At 46.9% G+C, this 22,836-nt stretch overlaps 5 protein-coding genes across 5 annotated transcripts; 2 read left to right on the plus strand and 3 right to left on the minus strand.

The window, feature by feature from the left end:
• Nucleotides 1-95: 95 nt before the first annotated feature.
• Nucleotides 96-1,241, minus strand: H6S33_004601 (uncharacterized protein; the record flags this gene model as incomplete). The annotated part of the gene is made up of 1 exon (XM_044836327.1): nucleotides 96-1,241. One exon carries the CDS (start codon nucleotides 1,239-1,241, stop codon nucleotides 96-98), a length of 1,146 nt encoding a protein of 381 aa, XP_044690574.1.
• An 8,894-nt stretch (nucleotides 1,242-10,135) lies between these two features.
• Nucleotides 10,136-10,288, minus strand: H6S33_004602 (uncharacterized protein; the record flags this gene model as incomplete). Its single annotated transcript, XM_044836328.1, has 1 exon — nucleotides 10,136-10,288. One exon carries the CDS (start codon nucleotides 10,286-10,288, stop codon nucleotides 10,136-10,138), a length of 153 nt encoding a protein of 50 aa, XP_044690575.1.
• A 1,924-nt stretch (nucleotides 10,289-12,212) lies between these two features.
• H6S33_004603 (uncharacterized protein) lies at nucleotides 12,213-15,001 on the plus strand (the record flags this gene model as incomplete). The annotated part of the gene is made up of 6 exons (XM_044836329.1): nucleotides 12,213-12,329; nucleotides 12,407-12,908; nucleotides 12,964-13,459; nucleotides 13,585-13,883; nucleotides 13,952-14,403; nucleotides 14,822-15,001. The coding sequence occupies 6 exons, from the start codon at nucleotides 12,213-12,215 to the stop codon at nucleotides 14,999-15,001; spliced, it is 2,046 nt and encodes a 681-aa protein (XP_044690576.1).
• Nucleotides 15,002-15,947: 946 nt separating this feature from the next.
• On the plus strand, nucleotides 15,948-16,541 carry H6S33_004604 (uncharacterized protein; the record flags this gene model as incomplete). The annotated part of the gene is made up of 1 exon (XM_044836330.1): nucleotides 15,948-16,541. The coding sequence occupies one exon, from the start codon at nucleotides 15,948-15,950 to the stop codon at nucleotides 16,539-16,541; it is 594 nt and encodes a 197-aa protein (XP_044690577.1).
• A 2,539-nt stretch (nucleotides 16,542-19,080) lies between these two features.
• H6S33_004605 (uncharacterized protein) lies at nucleotides 19,081-19,492 on the minus strand (the record flags this gene model as incomplete). Its single annotated transcript, XM_044836331.1, has 3 exons — nucleotides 19,081-19,130; nucleotides 19,183-19,365; nucleotides 19,447-19,492. The coding sequence occupies 3 exons, from the start codon at nucleotides 19,490-19,492 to the stop codon at nucleotides 19,081-19,083; spliced, it is 279 nt and encodes a 92-aa protein (XP_044690578.1).
• Between the last annotated feature and the right edge of the window lie 3,344 nt (nucleotides 19,493-22,836).

Consider the following 22,836-nt stretch of genomic DNA (forward strand, 5'->3'; position numbering starts at 1 on the left):
GAGGGAGGGGTATGTAAAAATGGAGGGGGAAGTGTACACTTCGCTTGAGTTCAATAAAATAATAAAAAAGGAAAATCACAAGACACAAAAGCGCTTTAGAACGTACCAAGCATATCATCATCGTACAACAAGTCTGACAGGTTACCTGTTCCCGCTTGTACATGTTGTTGATGAAGATTGCCCATCCCGCTGACTCCATTCCACGATCCGCTGTGATGGGGGTGTTGGTTATGATTTTGATGTATATGATCACCATCCATCATTCGGGAAGATGTTTGCATGGTTGGCGCAGTCATAGAGGCATAAGAAACGCTAGATGAAGTGACAGTCATTGAACTTGTGGGGTGGTAAGTAGAGCTTGAAACACCAGTGACCATGTCATACAAAGGAGCAGTGGCTGGTGCAGAAGACATGGGGTAGTGCTGTGAAGAGGGGAAACTAGGTTCATATTCGGACATGGGAGACAGGAGTAGCGAGGGAGTTGTTTGGTGTGGAGGAAGTGAAACATGCGAATATGGTGACTTGTGATAGTGCTGAATTGGTGCCTGGTACTGCTGCTGTTGGGGTGAAATATGCGAGTGATACTGCTGCTGAGGATTTGAAGAATATGGGGAGTACGATGAAGGATTAGGCGATTTCCGTGCTTGGCTTAATCTCTGAGACGGGATGCTAGACTGGGAGATTGCGGACAGAGCTGGACTTGTCCCAGCAGTGCTGGCAGAAAGAGCAGAACTGGCTCTGGAGCTAGAACTTGATGGAATCTCCATATTGACGAAGTCGTAACTGGTGATAATGCTTAATTTGCCCACACCAGAATTACGCTGGCTATCGTAATCATGTGGGTTACTCTCGGAGGCCTTGGACTTCTTTGGCTTTGCACCGCTTCCATTTGTGGATTTGTCCTCAGACTTCTTCTTGACAATCTTTTGAGTGTTCTTGCTGTCAACAGCAAGGTTCACAATAGGCAAATGCAGTCCTCGAAGCTTCCCACGACTGGCAACACCAACTCCCCAAGTGAGTTGAGTTCTGTAACCTCTGCAATCATTCCCAACTTCGAGGCATGGGCCGCAGTAAGGCCGACGGCGATCACATTTGATACCGTTTGCCCTGCAAGTGAAGCAATCCTCTGCAGCACCAGTGGCTGGAGCTCTGCGGCGGCGCTTTTTGGTGGGGGAAGTAGGGCTGGCGAGTGACGGAGGCATAGAGACAACTGTGGGTTGAGAAAGCATTGCAGTCGACATTTTGAAGAATGGGTTATTGTTGAAATAAGGAATAGTTCGAGGAAGTTATCTGTGGCTGATTCCTGTTTGGTGGGAGGTCTTTATATATATTTCCTTGTGGGGGCAAATGGCAAGGACGGTGGTAATCAAGAAATAAGAGAATCCTTGGCTTTTGGGAGGGTGGGGGACGTAATTGGCTGGAGGGGAGCAAATTACAGGCAGGATTTGAATATCGGATGGTTCAAGTGAAGGTATCAGCAGCCCATAGCTCGACTTGCACGTCTTTCTCAGCTTTTCTTTTTTAGATGGATTTGGGGGGGGGGGGGGGGGGGTTGGTTGGCGTTTGAGATTGTTTGTGCAGTGGCGATTGAGTTATAGATGAGCGAGATTGATAGAGATGTATAGACAAAACGAATGGGGATGGATGTGGAGCCTGATCAAATAGGGATAGAAGTGAAAATAAAAAGCGGTAAGAGATGGGTAATAAGATCTATATGTAGATTTGGGAGGAAGATGAGGGGGAGGGGGAGGTAAAAGACAAGAGGGAGTAGCAGGAGCAGCAGCAGGAGGAGGAAGATGAGGGTGTGGAGTGAGAACCACACTACTATGAGAAGTTACCAGGGAAAAGAAAGAAGAGAAGAGAAACTAGGCCTGTCAGGCGCAAGGTGGAGGTAGTTAGACGGAAAGCTAGGTACTATGTAGGGTCCTAACCGTGCAGTGAGCGCAAGAGTTTCGCCGAAAGATGAGATCACAGTGGGACACACGGCGAGCACTAGGAGCATGTATTTTAGTCACAAAGTGCTGTGGGTCCTGGTCCTTTTTACCCCCCGGATTTATTTTGACCCGCCGTGGACAAAGCGACAAGCATGCGCCGGCGGCGACACAGGGACAGCTACAAAGATACATGCCCAGGCTGTCATATTGGCAGTAAAGTAATACCTAGACTTGCGGTATCACAGACATATTATTATGTCTCGAGTGGTTATGGTGCAACTGATGCGCCAGCTTAACCGGAAAGAAACAGCACAATCAGCGGAGAAAGGAACTTAACTGATGTTGTAACATACATTCGCTCATGGCCGGCGCCGTCCTTGCAATCTTTGGACCACTGTTACAGATGTCCACCATCTCAGATCGACTCGCCGAGGCCCTTCAACTTAGTCTGACCAGGGGTAAAATCGAGGAAAGGGTGAGGGAGTGAGCAGTGCTTGTCCAGTGCCACACAGGTACACAGTTCAGGCTACTGCTTGATTGCCTGCTGCTGCTGCCGCTGCCGCTGGTGAAATGGGGGATGGATATGATGGTGGGGACTGGGGTTGTAAGATAGATGAGACAAGCGGCGGCTGTTCCCTGCTGCTGCTCGTGATGTCCTTGGCATCATCATCCCCTGTCCAATCAATCCTAAGAAAATTATCAACATCGCCAAGAGTAGAAATTCTCAAGAAAAACCGCCTCCCCAGTTATCCCCAAACACTTCTCGGTAGGGATGCGCGACCCTCTGGCCATGGAACGTTCCTGGTCCCTGCCGTTATGCTGCACAACTCTCCACACCTTCTTAAACCCCTAGGGGAGGGGGGAGTGTGTTAACTGGGGCCAAAAAAAAAGCCGTTGCCAACGTCTTGTCTATCCGCATGCATATTGAGCACGACACCAGGCTGTCTCGGGAGTGGCTTCATGGTCCAGGGCACTGACGAATGGGAAAATCAGACGCATGAGACACCGAGGCTTCGAGGGCGGGGATCAACAGAATGTTCTGCAAGAGTTCCAGAGACGCTGCGGGGACAAGCTGTGGCTCTTCCAAAAGAGAGATCACAAAATCATATCGTGGTAAAAAGCAAATAAAAAAACATTGCCACAATGCTACTTGCTGGATTGGATAAGAAAATACAAGAAACCCATGATCTACATCTACGCAATCAACGATCGATCAAGGCTCCTGAACAGCACAAAAACCCAACGCTGCAACTTACCATGATCCCCTTCACTGGGTCTCCAATCAATTAAAACGTTATTCTATCAACGATCAACGAGCTAAACGATGGTGTGCCAAAAATACACCTTATAAATATTTCAACTGATACACTTGTATCTGTATGTATGTACCTGCAACCGAATAATGGCGCACGTGTACCATAACCAACTCGAAGTGCGCGAGTGCGAGACCACGACAGACCCTTTCATTAAACACAGGACTAATACGTAAAACCCGATCCTACCTACGATTCAGGCTGTATTAATAGCTTAATGAACTTACAGATGAACCCTCGCCGTCTACCGGAATTCTTAGTCTCCTTTACCCCAGATCGAAATTCCAGATAATCAAAACACCGACATCTTTTCGGAGTCGGCCCAATGCCGAACCAAGCCGGCAAGAAATGCAATGCACTACACGAACAGTGCGAACGAAGCATAAGCAAATGCCCACTGCATTTGCTGTCATCATCATACAGACTATATTATATAGTTAGCCACACCAATATCATGATTATCCGTTTCCTATTCACAAATTACTATATGGCCGAAGGCGTCTGCCCCCACACATAATAAGAATGTCCGTGGCTGACCGATTTTTAACCCCCCCCCCCCCCCCCCCCCCAACTTCCACCGCTCGTGTCCCGGCCGGAGGATGAGGGTCTTGACCCGGCACAGTGGGCTTGTTGGTCACAGCATCGGACATACCTTCAACTTCCCGCTTCCCCTTACACCCATCCATCCTTGAACGATTTTTTTTCTCGGCGCAGTCAATTGCGCCCCGGCAGTGTCCCGGTTTTTCTTAACACCTAAACCAGGACACACGATGATCATCAAGCCCCTGAGCCTGTATATGTATTTGACCTTAGTTCTTCACCACAAATGATCCTGCCGAAAGAAAAGCTTAGATCAGTATTCGCAATCATTGCCAAATCCCGCGGTATCAAGCTAGATACACAACTAAACAAAGCACACGAACAATCCTTTCCATCTTCTCAATACTACGTATTGAAAACATCCCATATCTCACGTGCTGTCTGTGAGTACCAGTATTACATTGTATTACAAACAACCAAACATGCTGGCTAGCGGGGGTGACACAACCGTCAGTGGGGAATGTCTCGGGCTCTACCTGTCTCGGGGGAGATTCCGTTAATATGACTGGTCGAGGGGGTAATCTAAGTCATATTGAACCTAGTAAGAATTGGGAATTAAGGTTATTGATGCCCCGGGGGTTCGAAATATATGTGGTATCGCAAGTCATAGCGTGGGCTAAACAAGATCTTTAGTGACACGACACTGAGGACTTACAGTTGTCGACTCAGTTATAGTATTTACTTGAGTATGTTGATTATATGACACCAGTATTATATTTAATACTTATCTAATATTTAGACATCAATCTATCCTAGGTTGAAGCTCAAGTCATTAAATAAGGAGCGCAAGTCTAGATATTCACGCATTTCAACATCGGAAGATAAGGTTTCCGGGACTAATCTTCGAACCCAACTCCGAGCACCGAGACTGTCGCCGGTAACTACATAACACTTGGTATTTTAATTGCAGTGGGAAGGCATGATCACGGCTATCCATGGCTGTCTTTCCTAGCGGAGTAGCCGTTGCAAAACGCTAATAACCCCGGCGAAGTGTTTCCGAGCTTTGGTTGAGCATGCATTGCATGGGTGTGGTTCTCAGAAGCTAAAATCTCTTGTAGATATCACGCCAACCAGGAAAGCCAAGCGAACCCCGCAGACTGACTTGTTTTTCTCCCGCATCATAATCGAGGATTCAATTCATTACCTAACACCATACGGAACCTCGGCGGGCGGTATCTGATGAGCTTCATCTGACCTACATACATGTACATATGTACGGTACATAGATTATCACCCGCAGCATGGAGCTTCTTCCAAACTTCCAGGAACATACTTCCCCTCCTCTATAACCCAGCAGAACTGTCAAAACGATACTATATAAGGTGAAGAAACGATTACTGATATTTATCTCGATTAATTTGATACGATAACCTTTATAGCGCAGCGTTTTTCATCGTTATCAGACGGCCTAGCTAGGTAGTTAGCTACTAACTTGACCTCCCGGATTTATTAAAACTCTATTCTTGTGTAGCATCAAGAAGGCCACCAGCCACATGGTCAATGATATCGATCTTGATTTGGATATCTTTTGTCTGTGACCTTCAAATGTCAATGAAATAATGGCAATCAGCTCAGACGACATTTGCATTATCTACCTCGAACCTATTAGTGCATTATCCATTCGCACCAGCGTCTGCGGCACGTAATTACTTCTTGAATCGTCCCTGACCTAACCCTCGTCCCTTGCATACTCTGCCGAATTATCAAATCATCTCATAAGGCACTTAGGGTTAACAATAGTTTGTGTTCCGGGAACCGCAGAGCGAGTTCAAACTTCGAGAGAACTAACGTGCAGGCGTTAGTGCTTATTTTTTTTTAGCAGACTTTTCTAAATTCTACTATTTCTTGGCAGCCCAGGAACCAATTGTTTCTAAGCTGGCCACGGGATCATTGCTTGAGCACGCTAGGTAACGATGAACTGAGGAATCTCAAGTACTAGTAGGGTCCTTGCAAATTAAAAAAAAGCAGAATTAACATCTGTGTTCTTGGGCTAGTCAGTGATAATACAGGGACTAGTCACTCTGCTCTCTGCTCTACATGCATACATAAGTGTATGGTCTAGAGTACACCTCAGGCGCACACGTGGAGGACCTTCTCCCTCAAAACATAGTAATAGAAGGAAGGGAAAAAATATTAAGCCCGGTGTATACCGAGATCAGATACTGATTGCTTCCCCTGGTTTTCAAAAGAAAAGAAAGGCGGGAAAACAAAATACAATCGTTAATTAATTAAAGTATGTAGGTAGTCTGGATGTATGTACACTGTGCGGTTTTTGGAGGTATGTCATATCGATTTCCCGCGATAAGCTTTTACCTTTAATATCCTTGAGTATGTAGTTACCTTGCGCACCTGCCTGTGCCCACAGAATCGTCAGTTAATACGATATCGCGATATACATATATCGTGTCGGGCCCCTCCGATCAAACAGACCAGAAGCTAATACCGACGATAACCACCCTCATTGGACACTGCACCGGTTATGCGACCCTCCCACGCTAATAGAAGCAAATATAAACGCTAGGGCGAGTGATCAAGATGAGATCAACTTTATGCATACCTCGCTGTGGCTGTGGTACGGGTGCGGCCATGTATGAATCGGTACTGCATCTCCGCTCCGCCCACCCAACTAATTGGTCAATCATCCAACCCGATTATTACTTCGGTTTTGAGTTTTATTCGGTCGGTCGCAACCACCGGTTAAGGAACCGGTCCGTTTGACCATTTCCACCACCACCCTACCCCACGACGGTGCGGTGCGTAGCAACCACGACATAACTCAAGTGTAGGTTGGAGATCGATTGGGAACGAGCCTATCTACTCTACCTACATATCTACATCCTCACACCGTAAATTCGGTTTACTCACATGCGCAGAATATTCCAGCTGCTGACATGTTGCCACCGGCACATTAGGGCATAATCAAGTTTAATGAAAGGTTCTACCCTACTCTAACCCACCGGAGGTGCAACGAATTTCAAGGGACCGGAATTATATCCGCCCGTTTTTCCGGCGACAGGAGAGGCATGACAAAGAAAGATGAGTGAGAGTCCATGGCCTAAACTCCGTAGATCTATCCAGCAACCCCATAGGTAAAGGGAGACTTGAGTCCAACCCCCTCATATTGTATTGCATGTTGTCGGCGTTTAAGGTACTATACTCTACGTACATAGTACCTATAGTTCGGATGAATGCGAAACCCGCCCAACCTCAGGATCCAAGCGAAATAGTGGATGGAATTATGATACGAGAGGCATGTAGGTATGATGTATGTATGGGGTACAGGAGGACAGAACGTCCGCGTGCCTTGTGAGTGAAAAGAAAAAAAAAACCCCCAGACAGAGAAAATTACGCCGTCATGTTGGCATGTAGGTAAGAAATGACCAGTCTTCCTTTCTTCCCCTCCATTATAACGCGCTGTTCAAACATACACTTACAACCGTTCCAAATTCTAATTCACATTCACGATGCTCCCCTTCTCCTCCTTTGGAGCGCGTTTAATATCGGACGCGAGTTGGCAAGGTACCCGGTGATTGATTTGCTCACACGTGAAATACCTCGCTACCTAGCCAGCTAGCTAACTTGAACGGTATGTATATTATTATCTCTCTTTCTCTCGAAACTTTGCCCCATTGTGGCCATAATCGAAACCCTAGAGGTGTGAGAAAAAACGGGGATATCTAACATGGGTCATGTTGAGGGCTCTGCTCTGTATCACCCAATCATCCACAGATCAACCAATGGCCCCAATATACGCGCTGTTAATTCTTGGCTTATGGTGGGGGAGACATCATACATGTAGTGGATGATAGGTTCTATCCAGTCTGATCTTGGGGACCAAACAAGCCTCCAAGTATCCAGCCTCAAGGTGTGTAATTACGGCCCGAAAATCGTCATTTGCGCAATAAAAAAGCAAGTAAAGACCTATCCTAAATTACCATTGCCATCACATCACCACTGCCTGAGAAGGAGAAACATCTGCCATCAGATCACCATCAGCAACAATTTCACAGGGGCGAATTAGTTGACCACGAGCTCGTTTCGTTTCGTTTCTTTCCCTTCACCGCATAACTGCCTTATTTAAGATTACCTTTCATGAGTAGGACAGATAAAATTCAAATTCAAATATCAACGAAAGAATTCCGAATAATAAACCTAACCAGCCCATCCACAGTGGGGGCCATTCTCTAAATCCTTCCACCTATCTAACTATACATCATCCAACTATAATAACAGCTAGAACTAACATACGGTGTTAATTTATTTCCCTTCCCCCTAAAAAGTGGGTACGGTAGATACAGAGGTAAAGTACCTAGGTAATTACAGCAGGGCGGTGGTCCGCCTCATGCACGCCCTCGTTTCTGGCAACTGTGATCCATACCGTCGGGAATCAGACGTCAGTTCTGTGACCTGGTGGGGGAGGGGAAGCTAGGGGTGGTGGTTGGCAGCAGTAGCAAGAACAATAACATGCATGCATACGCCGCTATGGCCGCCTCCCGTCACGCCGAGAATTTTTTTCCCTCAATTCATGTCCTGTCTGTGTCTGAGTGAACCATGGTAGATAGAATAAAATATTAATCAGGAGCTTTTTTGGCTTCTTAATTCAAATCGTGGTTGCGGCAGTTCCGTCATATACCTAGGTAGAGCAGCGGCCCCCCTGAGTTGAAACCGAACGTGTCTCCGGAGTGGATTTGTAACTGATTCCCATACATTATCGTTACCTTTCTTTCTCCACATCCCCATTCAACTACCGCTATCGCTGCCTGCTTGCTTGTATACCCAGCATAGCCCCACGACCAAGGAGGTGGAAATCTCAACCTTCTTCGCGAAGAAACAGTTATAGATGAAACCCGCTAGCGATATAAGCTCTTGAGATAATTTAGTTAATTGGACCTCGAAGAAACAACCTCAAGCTAACTAGAAGATAACTACGGCAACGATTCCACCATCCGGAGGATACATGTATGTTCTTGAAATTAACGAGAAGCCGGAAGTTGCTGGGACTGGTCCATTATTGGCCACCTGATGGTATGGAATCTAAAATCCCCACATTCCCTGAAGGCCTTGTTATAGTATGCAGGGGCAACTGTAGTACTACTCCAGTGGTCCTTATGGAAAATAATGCCTATTGTCCCAAACTAGAATTACACCAGTCACTCAGGGGCCATTCAACCTGCAATGATAGCCTATATGGATAAACTGGGTCACATATATATATTCTCACAGGTACTAGTCAAATTTTTAGATAACTAGCAAAATTCATGCCATTCACTCACTGTGATGGCCTCCCATTCACTCTCAGCTCCGAAAAGTATGTATAGTGGCATGAAGACCGAATATCACTCCAATTGCAAACCCGTTTTGATATATCTGTCAGCGACGGAGTTTCTGAGGAACAAGTGATTGAAATATTCGGATATATAAGCAAACAAAAGAGATGGATAGTGGATGGAGCAGTAACATTTGAAATTGTGAAATTTATATACTCATATGTATCCTAATTCCTCAAGACTTGTCGTTTGTTTCGAAATATAAATTATGAGGCAAGCGAGCTTTGAACGGTATCACGTATGTTCTTAAATAAATTTAAGAACGCAAGAATGCTCTTAGGCAATATAAGCAAAGTTCACGATCCACCTTCTTTCAATAAGCAGTGTATCATAGAGGCATGATGAGGCTACAGAAAAGAAATATCATTCTATAAACATCACCATGCATAATATAAGGTTATTCCATTTGTCATTCCCGCGGGATAATCCGCAAAAGGATCAGTCGGACTAAAATATTAGGTCAATAACCTCAATTCGTTCTTCATACATTCCGTGTATTCCATACATACATACATGTACATAATAACCACATATCCTCACATCCTCTCCGATGTTCTTCTCTCCCTCCACACACTCCGTCTCTGCAGTAAAAATTAGCTATTTCCAGTAACCTCATAGGGGAGGGCAACTTATCAAAAAAAAAATGTACGGGTCGCCCCCGTAGGAACGACCCGGCCCAGCTCTAACCAGCATCAACCTCAACATACCATCACTTCTACCTCCAGCCCTTCAACCTCACTCAACTCCACACCAGCCCCGTCCAGAGAATAACCGAAATGCAAAACGGACCAGTCTGAACTGTCACGTCGGACGCGGGGGCCCAAGTGCCGCATGCATCCCTGTCAAACTGAGAACAAAAGGCCGAGGAAATTAGAGTAGTGTGGAGAGAAGTACTGTTAGTTTTCGATGTGTAACATCGATCGCTCTCCTCTGTTTAGTAGGATCCAATCATCTTATCACCTTAGGTGGTAAAATCTCGGCCACTCTCATCAACGCTCTCGACGCTTGAATCTCGCAGGACGCCCATTCTCCTCTCGAATGCAGTCTGCATCCCTCTGACCCGAAGGAGAGGGAACCTTGCCCCCGACCGGAAGGCAAGAGTCTTGTTCTCCATGGTTGTTTGCTCGCTCCCTTTGCTCCGTTTGTGTAGTAGCAGAGAACTGTCTATAGTGTTTTTTTGCTTTCTATCAATCCCCGTTTCCGAGGACTAATGCACGGGAAAAAGAAACAAAAAAAAAGCCGTGTAGTTTATCTCTGAGAGATTGTTTTAAATCAATGTGTGTCTTTCCTCCAAGGAGCTCCCCCAAGATACGTCCTCAGACTTATCCCAAAGCAATTCCAAGGAGGGGACAATATCACAGTTGGCTGATCTTATCTCAAAATGAGAACTGGTCCTGATTGTAAACCAGTCCAGGTGGAGGGGACGAATGAGGTCATGTTCTAATGACCACTACACTGGAGCTTGATGATGCTGGCTGGTGATGATAGTTACCCATCATCACCAACGTACGCTGAAAAGATTGTGACATGAGGTTTGGTATGCCTATGTCCCCATCAGGAGCCTAGCAACCCACGCTGATATGACTATTGGGAGGGCTTCCGTATGTAAACCTGAAAGGTTCGCTGTACACCGCGTAAAGCTACATCTGCGTATGCATTGCCGGCAATTTGCCTTTCAGGTGAGTATGAAGCCACATCCCAATGTCCGTTTGTAAAGCGTGGGTTGGCTTGCTAGGGAGGCCGACCCCCATGCACAATCCTAACGGTACGTAACAGCCTGGGGGGGGACGGCGTCAACGCACTACCAAACACCACCAAACTCCAATGACGTTCGGCACCGCGAAAATAACTCCGCAACCGACAGATTGTGGGGAAAAAGATCGCCCAACAAAAAGCGAATTGCGGTAAAATTTACCTCCACAAGACGCATTCCAGAAGGAACGCCGCAGAGCCGGTCTAGCAGAGCTCGACGAACCGCGAAACAATCTGTAACACGCCTGGAAGAGCCCTATTCGACGCGACTGTGACACAACTGATTGGGTAGTTAGGGTTAAGATCCCGGTATGGACGACGAGAACATCTCCCTATGCACAACCCTGGCCTATTCTTTTTCCATTGACGACGACGGTCGGAAAGTGGTAGGTGGGTCTGCAGGAGCCATAACTTCTCTCAAGGACAACTTCCCTGCGCTGATACCGGGGGACTGTGTGGTCGTTTGACTGCTATATATATAGATGTTTGTGTTTTGTCTCAAGGAGACGAGCAAAGGGAGCTAAAGCCAACGGACCAACGGAGAACTAAGGCACAGAGCAGCAAGACAAGCGGTATATGGGCAAAACGAAGGGGGAGAGATGATGAGAAGGATAGAAATATTACCAGGCAATCTAATAAAAGGTACCAGTGACGAAAGGTTGGAGCGAATCGATGGTTGGGGGCAATCCAGTTATTGTGAGTTGGGTGAGGAAAGAAGGAAGAAGTCTGTGAGACGCGACGTTAAAGACAAACGCGTGCCCCACGTTGTCTTGGCATTCCCCACCACCGTACATTTGCACCCTTGTGGCTGACAATCGCATTGTATGGTACGCCAATCTTACAACTACGGAAGATATTAAATTTCGTTTAGGTATGAAAACAGAGTGCTCTGTATTACGCCTTTTTAGCTCTCTCTATCCTGTCAATTTATATGGCGACTAATCCATTGTTATGCAGTATCTACATACTCTTCAATATACAGTATTTACAGATAAGCCATTCGTGGCTGTGTTGCAATGACCCCTGCCCAACTCTAGCTCAAATCATAGGATCGAATTACACAAATGCGGGGACGTGCACAAGCCACTCTCACACCCCGCCATCATTTTGTTGCATCTTGTGCATCGCGAACTGAAATTTATTTTTGGCCGGAGAGGTTCTTATGCAACGATCCTACAATACTCCACCACTCGCGGTTGCAGCTCACGGTGCTACCTCTCCATCCACGGACACCAAAGCACCTCACCATCCTCTGTTGATTTTTCCTATTTCCAAGAAATCACACGATGGATGCCCACCAGCCTGCTGAGCCCAACGTACCCGTATGGTACATTGGTCACCATCTTCCCACCCCAAATGTTGGAATAAATCTCGGCACACTCGAGGAAGAAATCAGCAATGGCGTAAATCCCCCCGAAAAGAAAGAACAAAAGAATTCTTCACTTGAGTCACATATCTAATTACTATGTAAGCATATTAGTATGATATGATAACAACCTACATAACAAATGCGAACTTCCGCACCCGTATTGAGCAAGCCACCTCCGGCGCTCATGCAGACAATAAGGTCCACCTTTACATCCCCTCACTCGACGCCGAGGAAGTCAACATTCACCCCGGCGAACACATCCCCCAGGTGATTGCCTTTACGTCCACATGGATTGACTTGGACTCTGAGGATCCTTTGTTCGCCCATGTTTCCCGACAGGTTCTAGCGCACGAGTTGGAATATGCCGCGTTTTGCGGCGTAAGCACAGTGGTCATTGAGGGGCCAAAAAGGAAGACGAACGTCGCGCAATATGCGCAGATCATACACGCGACATTGTTGAAGGGATCATATACACAGATTCATGTCCACCTCCCTATGACAGAGGAGGAAGGAGTTGCGACGAATAATGGAGAAATATATGACGAATTTTCGATATGGGATGTATGGAACACGATTCGAACAGTGTGCAAATATAATGCAAGACTGTCTCTTGGTACTTATCCCACTCCCCCCAAATTATGCTGCCAGACATTAACCTCAAATTTCAGCACTCCGAATTCCTGCTGTACTACCCTCCCACCATCTCGTGAATCGTTGGTTCGCCGAGCCTATCCGCACTCTCCTTATCCCCTCATCCACTTTCTGTCCCAACCCCAAAGGCTATCCCGTTTTCTCAAATGCACATCAAGGCCTTCTTACCCGTTACATGAAGCTTCGCCCTGTACCATACATCCTTATCTCGGACACACATGTTGAGCCTACACCCGTAGTCGCTGCTAGCTCTAGATCCCGCTCAAAGCCAAGATACGAACCACTCGGGTACTTGGTATATCTTCGTCATCTCCAGAAGAACCAGCCCCCGCAATCAACTGTTGAAAGGTTCGGGGCAGGATACCAGGACTATCTTCAGGCGCCACTCCAACCACTAGCCGATAATCTCGAGAGTATTACGTATGAGGTGTTTGAGAAAGACCCCGTTAAGTACGATCAGTACGAGAAAGCGATCAAGGCGGCATTGGATGTGAGAGATCCCAATGAAACAATGTAAGTTTCCCCAATTCATTTTTTTTCGGACGTTTCGATCATTTCCCTTTAGCTCTATTTTGATTTTATCCCATGCTCAGGACTTGCTGAGATAATCTCCCTGGTTACGCTAATTCGACTAACAGTATCGTCGCCGTCACTGGAGCCGGCCGAGGACCCCTCGTTTCCCGAGCCCTTCGAGCTTCAAAATCGGCCAACCGCAGCATTAAGCTGATTGCAGTTGAGAAGAACCCCAATGCCTACGTGCATCTCCTACGGCACAATCGCGATACATGGGCTGGACAGGTCACTGTGGTGAAGAGTGATATGCGCAGCTGGAACCCTCCATTCAAGGTGGATATCATCGTCAGCGAGCTTTTAGGGAGCTTCGGTGACAACGAGCTTAGTCCAGAGTGTTTAGATGGCGTGCAGAGGGTATTGAATCGTATGTTTATTTTTCGAATCCCAATGGCGAGTGGGGAGGTTCACTGATGATACTACCAATCTCACTAGCTAATGGCGGTATCTCCATCCCCGCATCATACTCGGCACACTACACGCCCATCATGGCTCCCAAGATCCACGCCGACATCCTCTCGCGGCGATCTGACCCGGATGCCCCAGAAACTCCATACGTAGTGATGCTACAAGCCATTGAATCACTCGCTGAAAATGAGTACATCTACCGGGCCTGGGATTTCCATCATCCGCTTCCCGCCAACACCATGTCCGAGGCGGCCGCACTAGGTGGTGGCTTTATCGGGCTCGGCGACGGTGGCAATGACCACAACATAAGGAAGTCAAAGGCAACCTTCAAGATTCCCCGAAGGGGAGTGGTGCATGGGTTGGCTGGATACTTCGAGAGTGTCCTGTTTGGGGATGTAGAGTTGAGCACCAGGCCGGATACGATCGATGCGAAGAGTAAGGATATGATTAGTTGGTTCCCGATATTCTTTCCGTTGAAGGTACGTAATGGGAATTCAGATTTTTTTTCTCTCCCCCTTCCTTTCCTCTCTCTACCTTTTTTCATTCTTCCCTGCAAATCCCAGATGGTGCAGATATATATATTTATAGAACCACCCACTACCACCCTCCCCCTAGTTGGTATGGCACTGGTGTGGTGTGCACGCACTGCACTGCACCGGCTGGGATCCTTGTTTTTCTTGATTACTCTCCACAAAAATGAGGGGAAGCGAGCGATAGAGTAGATACACATGCATGCATTCGGATCTATTGTTTATCGAGCTCGCTTCTTGCATACTCTAGGGTGAAAGGAGGGTGTTAGTAGGGAGTAGTAGCAGGGAGTGGAGGGCTGTCCGGTGTATCACACCGCATGTAGCCGAATCACTGGATGGGATGAACTCATCACTAACAAACCCGCAGACACCGGTGCAGCTTCCTGACGATTCCGAGGTCGACGTGACGATCTGGCGAGAGGCTAGTGAGCGAAAGGTTTGGTACGAGTGGAGCGTGGAGGCTTTCACCAAGGGGAGTGGGGGGCAGAGGTTCAGGATTGGGGTCACAGAATTGCACTCTAGCAAGAAGAATGGATGCTTGATGTGAGCTTGGTCTAAGGCCGGAAAGCAGACGAAGGTGCGGGAGAGAGTCTAAAAACTCATACTACTCAGCACAATTTTGTTCATATCCTCCTACTATGGATTCATTTGGGAAAGCCTGTCTTTTTTTGGGCCCTAATTCCTTTTCTCTATACTTTTGTACAGACTGGTGATCACAAAAAGAAAAAAATAAAGTAAAGAGAAACAAAAATAAGCGGTAAGATATGTAAATAAATGATTTGAGTATCGTAAGGTAAGCAATTGTAGGCTCTGCTTACCAAACTGAACAATTGAAAATCTCATCGGAATCAGCCGATGCTCTCTTTCTCTTCTCTCTGTCTCCTTTAGTCTTCACTACCTCTTCACACAGACGTTCTTCAAGGATCAACTTTCCCACCCCCCGGCATATAAGAGTAGAGTAAATGATTAGTCTTACAACGGACGGCTTCATTCTCCGGCTTATTAGGTGAGAAAAATTCTCCGGGCAAGGGCTTATCGGCTGTTTATCGTTGTTGCGCGCGCCGGGATCGGAAAATATCGACATATGAGACAAGCCAAGTGCAATCTTTTTTCTTTTTTCTTTTGCTTTATTTTTCTTTTCTTTTCCCCTTTGTCAACGGTAAGCTGGGTAGTAGAGATTTTAATCTACATACATACTTATTTTACTTACCTAGGCACATACAGATAATTCTGCGGTCAGGTCTGCTGCTTCTTGCTGCTGTTCGTTCTCGAAGTAAATAAGGAAACTAAAGTTTTGAATCAGTCCAAGGCTCGCATCCCTGCTTTAAGCCTCGAACGAACCCTACTCTACAGCACTCCTCTAACTGCCCCTACCCTACATATCGTTACACTCTCTTAGCAACCGACCGATCTTGTCCCCTTCCCTCACCGCTCCCGCACCACCCACCACCCGGACCCAGGTCACGACCCAATCGCCGCACCTCCGCCCCGCAATGACCTCGAACCCCACCACCGCCCTACAGCTACGCCACCTCTGGGCCGCATCACACCTCCTCGCCACTACCTCCCCCTCGGTATCGGCACACCTCGCAACCCGCTTACTACATATCTCGTCCGAAAAGGGGATCAACCTGCCCGACAGCGTCGAGCGAGGCGTCTGTAATGCCTGTGGCACGGTGGCGGTTTGGGGTATCAATTCCCATGTGAGCAAACAGAGGAAAGGGAAGGACAAGGCGATGATGGTGTTTGAATGCCAGATGTGTGGTAGGAGTCGCGCGTCTGCTGTTCCCCTGGCAAAGAGAAGGAGGGGCAGCAGGGCCAGGAAGTCAAAGCTTAAGGCTGCAGCCACAATTGCAGCTCCTCCTCCTCCTACAAAAGCCGAGGCGAAAGCTGAGGTTGGCGTGGCCCAATCATCGGGGAAGGCTGCTGGGGCCCAATCGTTGGCAAACGCCAACAGTCGTAAACGGGCAAAGACACGGAAGGGGAATAGTCTCTCGGAGATATTGAAGGCGAAGAAGCAACAACAGCAGGCTAGTAGTGGAGGAGGCTTTGGATTGGACCTTATGGATTTGATGAAGACGGGGTAGTTAGAGTAGATAGGTATAAATGTTTGGTGATATCATTTTTACCCTCTTATTTTCTTTTTATGGCGTTGTTTCGCGAGGCTTTTTTTTCTTGTACCTGAGCCTGTGCGCCTGTTACTAGTTATGTCTCATATTTCGTGATGTCTGTCTGCCTAACTAGCTCCATATAGGTTTGATGTGCAGCGCAGTCCCTTGAGCAGGGTAGAATCGATATTATCACTCGCACCTTTAATCTAAATATATAGAGTACGAGAAAAGGGCCCAGATCTGGATCTCCATGGCAATATGGCACGGCGAATCCGGTCACCGGTAACGGACTCGATGAAACTCCACCGTGCACGGGTTTTGTAATGATAGATAACAGATATCTCAGCAGTGATCAGCTAGGATGGATTTCTCAATCTAGTATATCTTCCTTTGAGGTTGTCTAAAGGTCGAGATATGATATTGGATGAACTGGCGGCATGCGAAACGTTCACGTCTTGGAGAATTGACTAGAGACCAAGAAATCAGTCAGCATTTGGAAGGTTTTGGCGGTTGCTGGTGCATGTGAATTAATAATGTAGTGATATACATAGAGAGTCTGGTCACGGTATCTGGTCACGGCAAGACACCCTAGGCGGCCATGATTAATAAAATTAAGGAGAACAGATAGTATTAATAGTACTGTTCTTATAACAGCGATTATATGGTCTCAATTCCGGTTATAACCTTCATTGGTAAACTTAATTTGAGAGTAGGAGCGGGCTACCTTTATCAAAGAATCACACATGTATTTCTGGAGACGGGTTCTGTTTGATATACAAGCAAGCAATCAAGCAATACCCTGGATCGTCTACTCGTATCTTCGGGCCTTTCAATATCGGGATTTCCAGGTATCCATACGCCGAATGCTCAAGTACTGAATTATCAAACACTCTAGATCTATCGTGTAGAGCAGGTATGTCGTGCCACCGGGAAAAGCTGTCAAATCCCATCACTGTAGTTAATTGCTCTGCACGACCTAGCTAGCCGCATGTATGTATGTATGTAGAGTACCTACATAACATGTAGGTACATACTCTACCTACATGTATACTCTACTCTACACTTAGAGTACATACAAGTAACCTAGCAGGTCATACTACGGAAAATGCAATGCATGCAGTGAACAGCGCTCACCCGAAATCCGATGAAACCCCCGGTTCGGCATTCGGCCCACCAGCTCCAATTCTCCGAAGTCCGACCGAGCAACCGCCGACTGACGGCATCTATAACTAGCCCTCCCCCTTCAATTACGGACTTCCCGACCCTAGCAAGACATATCAATGCACGTTCGTTACACAACGAGACCCTGCAGTGGAGGATAGAAAGAAGCCTTCAAGGCAGAATACGCACATGTACCGTACCTAGGCATGCTCATCTCGTAACAGAACGCCAGGATCCCTTGCTGAGGTTATTTACACATGATAGAGAACTACATTAAGGCCTAGGTACAATAGAGTACATGACGGAGATCCCTCATGAGGAAGAAGAAAAAGAAAAACAATGATGATGCGGTGTTTAGCTGCATGATGATGACCGGAGGATCGAACAAGTGCTTATTTAATGCGTATGATTATCATGCGTTTCTTTCCTTTTTTTTCACTTTCATGTGCGGTGCGATTATCGTCGCTATTAATTATCGCAGACTGGTGTTAATTGTAGCACTGCATTCCAATCTCACTCACGCTATCTACTATGTACCACGTTAGCTTTCTGCGGGGAAAGGAAAAGTAAAGCAAAAAAAGAAGATTCGAAGGGGAAACAAGCAAACAAGTTTTCCAGAACCCACGATCATTCTCCTGCAGTGTGGTCTGGCCTTGATCCGATATGTGCGGTTCTACATCTCCCCCTCCCTGTTCGCTGCGGTGCGACGCATATATCTATAGCTGGCTAGTCAGCTACAAGAACTTAATATTCGATACCTAATGGTAGAGTAATAACAATTACTCCGCTGCATCAAGTCATATTTTCCCGCAACCCTTCTTACATTCTCCCCCTCCCTTCCCTCCCTTTCCCATCGTCCGGTCAGCAAGCAAGTAACGCACACACCTCACCTACGGGTATCCGAGACATAGCTAAGTTGTTCCTTGCATCTACTAGCTACATCCACGCCCATTTCAAAGTACAAGTACGCACACATCGCAAACTGTACTATCACCATTTCTTGCTCTCTCTCCGCGTTGCCATGCCGGGGGAATATCGCACGGGGGGGTAGTCGGGATTACCGCCCGCCCGCGCCCGCGGCTCTTCTTTTATTCTACATACACAAAAAAAGAAAAAAGAAATCTGTGACCTGGAGCGAATTATGCGGCCGGATCCGGCTTGAAGAAAATAAGTTTTCTTGGACAAACGCGGGGCAAGATCGTGGATCTCTGGGGAAGTGCTCCTAGCTAAGCTACATAAGGGGGGGTGGTAAACAATCAGGGGTTGTCATGATCAGTAGCCGCGGTTTGGGTAAACATGCCTCCCTCCCCCGCGTTATGTATGTGTCTACTCTGGGACATAGAGCACTTGATCGCTATGTATCCAGCCCAGCCCAGCCAGCTAGAACAACAATCATAAAGCTAGCTATGTTCTTAATTAGCCAATTGTGATTTTCCATGCCAGGCGCTCTACTCACCGCCAGGTACACTTCTCAGCGAGCAAAACACAGCTGAAAGTTTATCTACTCGAAACCAGGATGGCAGTGCGGTTTTGTAGCCGGCAATAGGTTTCCGGCTGGTCGTGGCGGTGATGCAGCGACCAATCAGATCGCAACAGTGGTTTGCCATTGAAGAGAATGTTTCCAGCATCTTAGGTGTACCTACGTAGATCGGTGTTTATTTTAAGCTTAACATATTTTTGACGTCATTTCATCGAGCGGTACGCTGGTTGGGTCACGTACTGGATGGCGATTTGGAGGAGGAGAGAAGTTGAGTGGTAGGTAGCATGAGGTTGGTGTTTACGCGGAGCTATTGCAGTATACCTACCGCTGGTGATGGAGGAGGTATTGACGTATCACTTTAATACGACAATAAAGCCCAAATGTAATTCAAGTAACTCCTACACCAAGGTACCAATTATCCCAATGAGTATGAAGGGGGTGGTAAACCAGCATCAAAATCGTTGGACCCGGAGTATGTGTGTTTAGTGTAAATAAGAATGAGACTGAGAAGTCACAAAGCACCAACTGTCACCATGAAAACAGACCGGAAGTCGTAGCAATCTAAACCTAGGGCCACATGTCCTTTATTGTTTAAGGATCCAACTGGAATTTGCGAAGCAGCATAGGGTAGGTATAATGTCTTTCTTTTAGACTATTAGTTTGAAGTGTTGGGTCCAAAATTAGAATCGGTAATAACCGAGTGAGTCATGGTGATTCAACCTTTGTTTGGGTTGGTGTGTTTAAACATGTTTTATGAAACATGGTAGCGGAGGCTCTGGAATACGTTGGGATAACATTGGCGTTATATGTTCTTTGGAATTGTTGTTTTATTTCGGTCGGAAAGCTTTTAATCATCCACAGAAATAGCCACTCACCACGTTTTTACCACTCCTTAGAGATACTGAGTAGTGCGCTCATATTAATGTACGTTCAGTAATGCTTTGGTATGTATATATCAATAGAAACAATAACACTCAACTAAATATTTATCTCAGATCAGACGAAACACACTTCTTGCAGTCCTTAGGAATTGTTATCGTAACCATGAATCCCCGCTGTTGGAAGTTTTTCCTATATACATCCTCGTGCGTACGCGTGCCCTCTGGGGGAAAGTTGATGCGCGAAACGCAAGAATTCCGCCCATGGCATGGAGTAGGTAACTCGATAAAAAGTAATTAGAATCTCCCAAATTTTTAAAGAGAAAACTAAACCCCTCATAACAATAAAATACCAAAGCACAGTCACCCGTCATGCAGGATCATCAACCAGTACAGTGTATTGCCCAGATCCATGGCATACATCGACAATCTGCGGGGTCCATTAATAGCCATACATACCATACTAACTGTTGACCCAAGCTATGCACTCTTAAGGTAATTTACCACAGATAAGGTATGAGTAGCGATACCGGCAGGGTTGATCTTGCTGTTATCAATTCCCCTAGATAACTCGTTCTCAGAAGCAAGATCAGGGAAAAACCTGATATAACACTGTTATAAAACCTCGTCCGGCTAGGAGGGATTTGAGTCCTCTATCGATGGAGTCAATATTAGCGTTTATGGCCAGGATCTATGCCTACACGTGAGCGGAAGGATTAAATGTGTGGAGGGGTTCCGGGTCTCCATTGGCCATGTTGCTTATCGTCCCTCTATATCTCTCTTCTTCCTCTTTCTCTTCCTATTATATTAGTCTCAAGACATGGTCAAGAACTACATGTATACTCCACATACATACCCACCAAGCCTAGGTCTGGGGCAGCTGAAGGACCGTATATCTATCTGAAAGTCCAGACCCCGGAGACATAACCCGGAAGGTTTCTGCCACGCGCTAGTTGTGTATGAGGAACAGCTAGGAGTAAGACATACGATGGCGGCCATGGATTAAAAGCCGTGATGATCTATACTGACGTAACAGATTCCATGTTACTTCTGTTCAGGAACCAAAGTAGCACCTTGGACCTTAAATTCTACAGCTGAGGTAATAGATAAAATGGGAGCGGGGACGGGGGAGCAAGACTAAATCATCCTTCACGGCTTCCAAGAAGGGATGAGGGCTTATAATGTATCTAATCCCCTCTGACGAGGGGTCAGCTCACGTCAGTGTCAGCAACGGTAACGGTGACAACAGAAGGCTGCTCAAGACGATGATGATGATGTGTCCGCTCTATGGAAGGCACCGAATATCAGAGTGAAATAGTTGCTTACTATCGCCAGACTGAAGAGTTCCCGCCCGGGGGGGGGGGGGGGGGGGGTTAGTACATTCCTCTGAGTCTGGTAAAATGGGCTTTCTCTTGCCTTGCTTGAGCTCCTGCATTGCGAACAGTTAGCCTATATACATCATTGATGGGGCCCAGGTTCGGTAGAACCTTTGGACTTTTCAAATTTTGGAGGCCGTCTTTTGACTCTTTTGATGCTAGCTGGTCCTGGGGCTAGGCGGGGCGAGGCGGGATATAAATACGGTAATATCGAGGTCTCGTTACCAGCTGAAGCATATTAATAGTAAGTCATATTGGTGGTAGTGGTGGTGGTGGTTGATTGATTGATTACTTCATTAAGGTAGTGGTGATGGTGGTGGTGGTGGTAGTGGTGGTGGTTTTAGGGTTGGTGTGGTCGAGTATTATGCGGCGTGGTGCGGTTGGGCATTGTGCGGTGTGGTGGAGTGTTGGAGAGTTTGGATCATGAAATATCACTCGCAAAACTCGAGCATTGCTACAGCAGCCCCCCGGGGAAAAAGCCGCTAGTGGCCGTCCACGGTAGCTCGACCTTTACCCCTTGGTCTCTCTGGCGTTTTGCTTAAGCACGTGCACAGTGGGTATAGCTCTGGGCACGCACAAATCATATTATCCAGTCTCTACTCACCACGACCCCTCAAACCCCATATCATCATGTTTCAACTCTAACATTTCTGCCAGAGAGAGCTCTTATCGATATCACACATACCCCACTAAGAAAGGCCCTCAGGCCCCTCAAAAAAAATACACAAAAAGTGATGCTGTAACCATACGCCCCTCACGGGCTATAGGTGATAATTTGCGGAAGGATCTGAGTGAGATCAACTACCCGGTATATCGGACTCTACTCCCCGTTACATGCCGTACACCCCAGAGCATCACTCCCACCCCCGGAGTTGAACCCATGACCTGCTGATGGTCATGGAGACAACCCACTGGCCATCCTCTTGTTTGTCATAACAGCATACATCTATCTCCATCAAAGACGGCCCGGGATACTCCACCACGCGGCCGGCTACAGCCAACATCGCTCCTTGGTGCCTCGAACCACACAGCCGTTTCTCTCACAGAGCACAGTTCATACAACCCGAACCCACCTCCCAACCCACAAATCTTCCCACCATGTCCCCATGACACCACCCCACCCCCCACCTCCCTCGGGGCAACATACACTCCGACCACCCTCCTCCCACGCAGAACGACAACCCAACAAACAAGCTCAGACTAGTAATCTACTTACTGTACACCACCACCACTACCACTACCCACTGTGCGAGAGCGGCCGCAGCGCCGAACCCAGCATACTAGCTAGCTACAGACTCCGAGTGGAGAAAACACTGCACTGGTGACGAATAGCTGTGTCCCTTACCTTGATGATTCATCAGAGAGTGCTGGGGGTG

Source organism: Morchella sextelata (assembly GCF_020137385.1).
Source record: "Morchella sextelata strain SCLS chromosome Unknown scls_18, whole genome shotgun sequence".
Classification (NCBI taxonomy): Eukaryota; Fungi; Ascomycota; class Pezizomycetes; order Pezizales; family Morchellaceae; genus Morchella; species Morchella sextelata.